The 9,299-nt window shown below is 39.3% G+C and overlaps 1 protein-coding gene across 8 annotated transcripts in view; it reads right to left on the minus strand.

Moving 5' to 3' along the window:
- PIK3C3 (phosphatidylinositol 3-kinase catalytic subunit type 3) overlaps positions 1–2,765 on the minus strand; it is a 161,681-nt gene extending 158,916 nt beyond the window's left edge. For 3 of the 8 annotated variants that reach the window (XR_014251495.1, XM_082416004.1, XM_082416006.1), the window contains exon 1: positions 2,592–2,763. Coding sequence is in view for 7 of the 8 variants with exons in the window: in XM_082416004.1 (XP_082272130.1) it covers positions 2,592–2,659 (68 nt within the window). In the remaining variant the exon portion in view is untranslated. Of the gene's footprint in view, positions 1–2,591 lie in introns of all 8 variants that reach the window. The other 5 variants (XM_082416003.1, XM_082416001.1, XM_082416002.1 and 2 more) reach the window with 3 other exon arrangements.
- Between the last annotated feature and the right edge of the window lie 6,534 nt (positions 2,766–9,299).

The raw sequence follows: 9,299 nt of genomic DNA on the forward strand, positions 1-9,299 counted from the left end.
AAACTTACTTTTAACTGCATATTTTTTGTATGCTTTTATTTTTTTTTTTTTACTATGTAGATGTATTATCTAATCAGTTCTTTAAATTAAGAAATACAGTGTTTTAAGTAGTAAAAGATATGCATAAATTATAAAAGAGGTAGGAACATTGCTTGGAAATCAAGATTACATCATATATTGTGCCAGGCATTTTATAGAGACTTTCTTACTTACTTTTCAGCATATTACCATGTTATAAATCATGAAGCAGAGACTCAGAGATCAAGCTTATTATACAGGATCACAAAGTAAGTAACAGAGGTGAGAATAAAAACCAGGAGAGAGGAAGCCAAAGCCAATGTTCTTCCCATTACAGAAAGATATATCAGAAAGTCTTAGGAGCACCTAACGTGGCTTGGAGGTAGGGACTCGTAACCCAGATAGATGCCTGAAATGAGCCTGAACAATATATGAAAGATGAGAGCCAGAGGCAGAGAGTCATCCCAGAATAAAAGAACAGCATATACAACTGCAAAAAGGCAAGATGGTGTGTCTGACGAACTACAGGTTGGTATAGCTAAAGCATAAAGCTCATGTGGAGAAGAAGCTAGAGATGAGAATGAAGTGTAGGGGGGCAATGAAGTCAAGTAGCCACCAAATTCAGTACAGTGCCTCACACAAAATGAAAATCCAAAAACCTGTTAACTGAACAATTTGAATTGAGAGAAATATAATCAGATTTGTGTTTATGATACCTTGGCAGGAGTATAAGAAAGTAATGGAGAGGCGGGACTGAAAGCAAGATCAGTTGGAAGACTTTCAATCAAAATTAAAAGGAAAAGGGTAGACTAAGCCTAGGGCAATGGGGTTTAAAGGGGGCATGGATCAAAGATACTGAGCAGGTAGATTCATGACAACTTGTAAAGGATTAAACAGAGAAGGTGAGAGGGGGTGTCTGCATGAATCCGTATGACTCCTTTTCTGTCTTAACCAAAATCAGTGAATGATGCTAACAATCACCAAAATAGGGTGAGAGAAGATAAGAGTTAGAGGGCACGCTAATGATGTGCTCCATTTTGGACAAGTTGCTTTTAAAGTGCTTTGGGACATCCAAAGTGACCATGTCTTGTGGGCAGTTTGATATTCAACTATGGCACTAAGAAAAGAGACATCAAAGTGCAAGTTTTATTAAAACCACAGAAACAGATGAAAAGGCCTGGGGAAAATAAACAGAATTTTAAAATTTACTATTCTCTGACTATATGATTCTAAACTGATACTTCCTGCCCTCCCCAAAACTAGTCTCAGACGCTAAAAGGTGGTTTGTACTGAATTTTGCCAAACTTCTGATTTATGCTTTATCTTTTCCTCAAAATACTAATGTGTGTCTGTTAATAATGGACCAGTTTTTTAAAAATTTTTCTTCTTTCCTTTTCATGTTCAAAAGTTTCAAAAAAAAAACAAAAAACACATTCATATGTCCAAGAAATACTGAGAGGAATAAGACTGAAGGAAAATCCTTTACCAGATGATGGCAATACAGGTCCTGTATAAACATCTACTGGTGTATGCTGTAAAAATTACTTTAAATGGGTGTGTAAAGTATTATACAAAGGTACAGTTTGGCATATTATTCTTACCACCACCACAAAATGAACAGTAAAGGACTTGTCAGAGTCTGAAGTAAGTAACTTCTGGAAACAATCATTCAAAGGAGCATCTCATGCTCAGAAAATGTATTTACTACAGGTATATAGTCCTATGCCTGAGTCACATTTGTTGAATACTGACTAAAACATACGATGAATGATGTTGGGATTAATAATCTGTGATAATTTATGATAGTTTTCACATATGAAAATACATCTGTGAGACTGCCAATGGACATAATTTCCAACTTGGTGCTACCTGTTCCCCATCTCAGTTCCATTATTTTCATCTCAAGATGTCATGCCCTGGACCTTTACTTCAACTGTGATACCCCAAGATTTTCCTGCAAGGCTCTCTTCTTATATATTCTGGTCCCTTTACACCTGGGGCCCTCCTCACCTTTGACTGACTCCCAACTTCCCTGGCTAAGCAATTCCAGACTGTCGTAAGATTCAACCTAATCCTCTATCACCTCTCGTGTTTTTAGTACTACATCCACGTGCTCATCTTATTCTCAGCTACCTTATCTGCCTGTATCTACCTCTTCATAATTTCTTCAGTCTCCATTCCACCTTCCAGCCCCGTTTTAAAGTAAGATCTTCCCATTATTAACGGCAGGACGACGATTTAACCAAGACTTGATTTCTTTATCTGTAAGATGAGACGGTAATAATCCCACAAAAGGTTGCAGTGAACAGCAAAACGCTTTCTTCAAAATAAACCCTGTGGGACTAACGAACTTATTCCTACCGCTGTCCTTCTCACTGAGACCACGTCCTCAGTCCTCGCACACGGCCCCTCTCCAAACTCCCGTTCACCTCCGTTTCCCTGGCTTCAGCCTTCCGGGCCGTCCGCAGGCCGACCATCAAGCTAATAAGCATCTTCTCTCACCAACCCATAGGCCCCTGCATCCCCGCCCCTGAAGCTCTGCAATCCCAGTCCCGGTCCCCAGATTCTCTTACATTTTAAGCTGCACGTTGATGTCCAGGTCACAACTGTAGATGTAGTGAAACTTCTCCGCTTCCCCCATGGCACCCCGGGGCAAGAGCAACACCTAACGCTGAAAACGGGGAGCTGGGAAGACTCCGACACTGAACTTACAACGCCGCACAACACAGGCTCTTCCGGTTCCGCCTCTCAGCCCTTGCTCCGCCAATCCCTGCCGGGAGTGCGACCCCACGCGGCGGAACTCCCCGCCCCTCCGAGCGTTCTTCTGCGCATGTGCAAAGGGAGCCCACCATCTTGCTTGAGTGTAAATAGAATTCCGGAAACGCAGCCTATTTGGTTACATTCCAGACTTCCTGTGTTCTTCCTGTGTTAGCGGTGGTTTGTTTCTTGTTTGTTTTTTGTTGTTTGTTGTTTTTTTAAAGAAAATAAACTGTCTTTTGAGCCTGAGCTATTTCTAAAATCAGTCCAAAAGGAAATGAAGTTCAAAAAAAATTGTCACAACTTTCACTGGCTACAGGTTGGTTAACCAGGGAACAATCACAGGAATTAAGAGTTTTACCAAGTTTAAATTTCAAGGTCCCTTCCAAAACGTGTAGATTTAATCATGTATTTTCTATCTCAAGCAAAGATTTCCTCTTTCCGTTATAAAGAGTGGAGGAAGGACTGCACAGAGAACAAGGAAACCTGGGTTCCAGTTTCGTGCTACAAATATATAGGCTACTTTAATCAAAGTACATGGGTGCTTGTTTACACAGGGTGTATTCAGACCCAATGTACCTTTGAAGGCCTAACCCTTGTTAGAACCTAGAAACATCCAGTAACAACTCTAGGACTCAGATTTCTGACCTCTAAACTCCTACAATGTTTATTTTTATATTTAATAGTATGTAAAATTGTAATCTGCATTTCCAACTAGATCCAAAACTCTTGGCAAGGATAGTGTGCCCCCTTGGTGCCTAATACATTGTTGAGTTTAATAATTCCTATTCATTATTATTGGTGATATTGAATAAAAGTCTCTGTTTTCTATGTGTTTATTTTTAGGTGCCACATTGTAAAAGGGACATTGCTAGAGTATATATAAATTACTATAATTAGGGGAGAAGAAAAAGCTTTCAAGGAAAGATTGAAAGGAGTGTAGCTGTTTAACCTAGAAATCCAAAAACAATGGCTAATGCACAATGTTTTGTCCCAAGTAAATTTTCAAAAATATTTGTGGAAGCAACACTAGGGAAAAGCATGATAGTTATTCTCCTATTACTTACAGTTCCAACAAAAAGAGAGCCAACTTGATTTGTTCCTAAGTATAACTATTACCAATGGTTGGAACTTATAGGAAATGTAATTTCAGCAAACAAAGAAACTTGAACTTTCTAATCATCAGAGCTCCCAACAGTAAAACAAATAGTTACAAGTGACATGTCTATGGGATAATTCCAGCGGTGGATGTCAGGTCTGATGTGAAACAGGTTTCTCAAACTTGAATAAAATATTGACAATTTGTAAAGAACTAAATTTTCTGATCCCAGTGCTGAGTTAAATTACTTTTATTGTAATGTTATTTAATGTATAAACCTGAGTAAACTTCATATAAGTACACACATATATATTCCTAATAAATTATTTAAAAATCAAATTTACAAATTAAATATAAAAACTTCAAATTAACAAGCTTAATACAATACATAGCCTTTTTGCTGAAACTCTATTGCCTACAACATGAATATGGCATTGACTACTCTTACAGGACTGGTTCTTTGAAATTCAAGACATCTATACTGCTGTATACCACATGGCACTTCAATTTTCTTGCCTCATTTTCTATTCAAATTACTATGAACTCTTCATTAGTATAAGTACCATGATGGTATTTGGCCTTTACTTGGCCCCCAAAGCATTTTTTGTCTTAGGTCTATCTCTGTCCTTTTCTCATTAGCTCATAACAGTTAAAGTCCCAACACAGTCACAGACAGAACACAGATAAAGGTATAAAAATGAAATATCAATACTTAGTTCTAAGATATTCATACATAGGATCCAGGATAGACTTATATTAACTTTTTAAAGGTAATCATCAAGAAAAAAACAACATTAAGAATGTATTGGGGCTTCCCTGGTGGCGCAGTGGTTGAGAATTTGCCTGCCAATGCAGGGGACACGGGTTCGAGCCCTGGTCTGGGAAGATCCCACATGCCACGGAGCAACTGAGCCCGTGAGCCACAACTACTGAGCCTGCGCGACTGGAGCCTGTGCTCCGCAGCAAAAGAGGCCGCGACAGTGAGAGGCCCGTGCACCGCGATGAAGAGTAGCCCCCGCTCACCGCAACTAGAGAAAGCCCTTGCACAGAAACGAAGACCCAACACAGCCAAAAAAAAAATTAATTAATAAATTAAGAAAAAAAAGTTATTATGGGGGACTCTTAGAAGACTGGACTGTAACTGTCAAAGACATTAATGCAACAAGGAAAACTAATGTGCCAGTGAGGAGGATTGTGGCAGGTCGCAGAAGCATTTTAAAAGTCACAGAAACCAAAACTGGCAGTGCCTTTCCTGGACCAACCATGGATCAGGAAGATGTGGTTAGCAGACCTGAGTATCAGACTCCAATTAGCAAGACCATGGGAAATGGAAGCCTTAGGCATCTTATTCTGAAAGGAAAGAAATGATATTTTCTTTCCCATGTAATCTTTCCCATGTGAACTCATAAATATAACAGACACTTATAATTATAGAACACAATTTGCATTGCAAGAACCCACAGCTCCACAGACCACTGACTGTCTGTAGGAAAATAACTTTTTGCATAGGTGTTTTCTTTGTGTGGTAGGCTACTTCGTTGACTATTTTGTCTCATATGTAATTCACCTTTGTAGTTGCAGTTTTTATTCTGTGTTTCCTTTGTCATCTTTTTTCAATTTCATGTTTAATTATTCAAAATACAAATTTTGATGTTGGTTGAGAAACTTGTTGATAATGGTCTGTTCCTTCTAGTTGCCCAGGATTCATGTCGTGATAACTAGGTTTGTTTTTGTCAGTTCTGCACCCAATTTATTCTCTTTAGCTTGTAATAAAAAATTGACTCACAGCTTAGAAAAGCAACCATCTATTATTGGCCTTCCATCAAGATAAACTGACTATGATATTGTGAGATTAAAATAATTTTGTAACTGCTTTTTCTCCAATTAAAAAAATTGCCTTTACAAGTTTTCTAGCAACTCCAGGGGTTTTAGAACCTAATCACATGATAGAACAGACAGCATTGTCAGGAAACTTGAAAAATCCTACATCATAAGCCAAGACTTATGGCCATTTGTCAAGTGACAGTATTGAAAAAATGGGCTTGAGAATGTCTCTTAGTGATCCTGGAGTAGGAACCCACAAAGCCTGAGTGGCTCCATTCAAAAAGGTAATTTCTGTCAGCTGCAAAAGGGAAAGGATCAAAAGAATGCATTTTCTGAAAAATAATAAAAGTATATTCTGTGTGTGAGCTCCTTCTACTCTGTAATAAAAGAAGCTCTTCTCTCAGTGTCCCAAGTGAGAAAAAAATCCTGATAGTTGAATGAAATCACTGTCAAGAATCTCAGCTATAAAAGAGGAATCGGATCATATCTCTCCCAGAAAGCATGATTAGGTCCTACCCAAGGAACATGGTTGTGGGTTGAGCTCTTTGTGCCTCCTCACCCCCGTCACTCAATAAGAGGAGTGATCTCTAGTACTCGGACCTTGGAAAGGAGAACTATAAAGCTGTGAGAAATATCTGGTGTTATTTATATTCTCTTGATTCAAGATTTTTAAAGATTTTTAAAACTCTAAGCCCCATAAACTCTGGGCTTTTACAAAATGTAGTAGACCCTGAGAGAGTCTCCATCTTCCTCCCCTACCCTTGCTAAAAAACTATTAGATTTGTGTATTGCAAGCCTGAGATCGCTGCTTCAGAGAAGCCTCTTCTGACCTCACCTTCCTCCCCAACACTAGTTTAAGTCACCTCACTTGAAAATCTATTCCTCCTGTATTATTCTTCCATAGTATTTTCAAGAGTTTCTATCGTAATTATTTAGTCGATGCTGTCCCACTCGACTACAAGTTCTGCAAGGGAAGGATTTGTGTGAATTTTATTTACCACTGTATTCTACTTTAGTTCCTGTCACAGAGCAGATATTGAATAAGAAAAGTAGGAAAGAATCTAGCATTTGAAAAACTACTATCTGTCACCACGTTAGGCCAGTTCATATATTACTTTATTTAATTATTTCAACAAAATAGTGAAGTAGGTGCTGTTACCCTATTTTACAGAAAAGTAACTCTAATATAGGTTAGGTGATTTATGTATGATTTATAGCTAATAGATGGCAGAGCCAGATGTGTCTGACTTCAAAACACATGATATTTTTACCAAACTATGAAGGAATATTCCAGAATAATTCCTGAACTTAATTTCTGCAACAGAAAAAATATTAATGGCAGTCTCTATAGCATCCTTGGTGTTATTTAGCACTGCCATTGATCCTTCCGCCTCTCTATAGATTATACTCTCAGGTACACATCTTGACTCGTTACAGATTAACTCCATGGAGGGAGGAGATTTTGGTCCACTCAGCATCTTTGCAGGTCATCCATTTATTTAACAAATTTTTACTGACTGCTTAAAATGTGCCAAGAGCTACAGCAAGCATTGTATTAGACATTGGTCTCTCCAATCTCACTAGAGGATAGTGTACCTCATCTGCATGTGGTGCCAACCCTGGCATCCCTCTGTGTATGTTTCCTATGTCACATGCAACCTGTCCTCTAATATCATAGGTGACAAAGAGCTTTATTTCATTTGTTCTATAAATATTGTGGGATGATAATGACTTCAGACATTTCTGAGAACCCACTGTTGTTAGAAAACCCATTACAATGAGTGCAACCTCAGCCCACATTATGTTTGATCTGCAATTCTGGTCTGTGTTCATTCTTTCCTTGTGCTTCTACATGCTCCAAAGGACAGAGATGCTGCTGTTATTTTTGGCACTTCTTATTGCCTTGCTTGTTTGCATTTGTGTTTGTGCATGAATATTTAATCACAGAAAAGTTGTTGACCCAACATTCAGACTTGCTTCTCTGAGACAAAAGGAAGAGGAGCAATCAGAGCCGGAGTCCATAGACAGTAATTAGTGACACAAGTAATTCCTCAAGATCCCTGGAGTCATTCTAAGTCACTTTGCCACCTACCCAGATTCTATAAATGCACAGGGAAAGAGTGGCAGAGACCCTAAAAAGGAGGAAAGACTTCACTGTGTTGTAAGAATTTATCTTTTAGTGAAAAACAAAACAAAAATCGTATGTAAACACTAAAAGAAACCTTGGAATGAAAAAGAGGAAGGAAAAGAAGGAGAATTGCTTGCTTGAAAGTCAGCTTGGATTTGAGCTGCGCATTAGTGTGAGAGTTATGAAAGTTAATACTCTTTTCAGAGAGGAATGCTTAGGCTGGAGTTTGGATTTGATGAGGGAATAGGCAGAGAAAGACTAAATGAGAAAATGTGAGAACTAAAACACTTGGACTTTCATCTTCTCAGAGAAAATTAGTCTGCCTATAGGGCAAAGGTGAAACTTTGTCTCTCTTTCTGTCTTAAAGACTGTTGGAGGGGGCTTCCCTGGTGGTGCAGTGGTTGAGAATCCACCTGCCAATGCAGGGGACATGGGTTTGATCCCTGGTCCGGGAAGATCCCACATGCCACGGAGCAACTAAGCCCGTGCGCCACAACTACTAAGACTGCGCTCTAGAGTCCGTGAGCCACAACTACTGAGCCCACATGCCGCAACTACTGAAGCCCATGCACCTAGAACCCGTGCTCCACAATGAGAGAAGCCACCTCAATGAGAAGCCCGCTCACTGCAACGAAGAGTAGCCCCTGATCGCCACAACTAGAGAAAGCCTGCGTGCAGCAATGAAGACCCAATGCAGCCAAAAATAAATAAATAAATTTTAAAAAAGACTGTTGGAAGAGGTCAGGAGAGGACTTGACCACTGGTCAATCCTGGAGCTGGACCTGGGCGATCGGAGGCTCTTCGCCCCTCCCCCACCCTTGGAATGTGTGCTCTGCCCACTGTTCCCACAGTGAGAGCCAGGTTCAAGGATACAGCACTGAGAGAGCAATGTGTTGTTGAGACCACATTGGATGGTGTATGTGACTGAACCCCATCAAGGCCTCTCTATAAATTCTTAAGATGCTGGTGGGTAGACCAGATCCACTCCTGGGAGCACCACCTACCAAGAGCTGCCTCTTTCTTTGGTCTCTCCTTGCCCTCCGTGTACGGAGCCAGTTTCAGATTATACTCAGAAGCAAACCAACAGAGACAAAACAACACAGAAATGCTATTCTATACCAGGGCTTTTTACAGGCATTAAGAGGAAAGGGAGGCTTTCCAGGACTTCATGGACTATTTAAAATTGGAGCTCAGTTTTAGTTGTTTTTTGGAATTATTTTCTATTTGTCTCTCAATGTTTGTTTGAACATATCAATTCTGAATAATATCCTTTCTCTTATTCTATATTCAGATTTTGCCTTTATCTTCACCCAGTAGTAGAATTGATTCTTGTTGCTAATGGTAGTTATGATCTATAAAATCACAGTGCACAGAATTAGTGAATATTGAAACATTGCTCATAGTGAAATTAAAGGGTTATGTTCCTACAAGCCTCTGATCACATTTTTATCAAACATAGAAATATGTAATGTT

The sequence above is a fragment of the Balaenoptera physalus genome (assembly GCF_965194825.1).
Source record: "Balaenoptera physalus genome assembly, chromosome: 12".
NCBI lineage: Eukaryota > Metazoa > Chordata > Mammalia > Artiodactyla > Balaenopteridae > Balaenoptera > Balaenoptera physalus.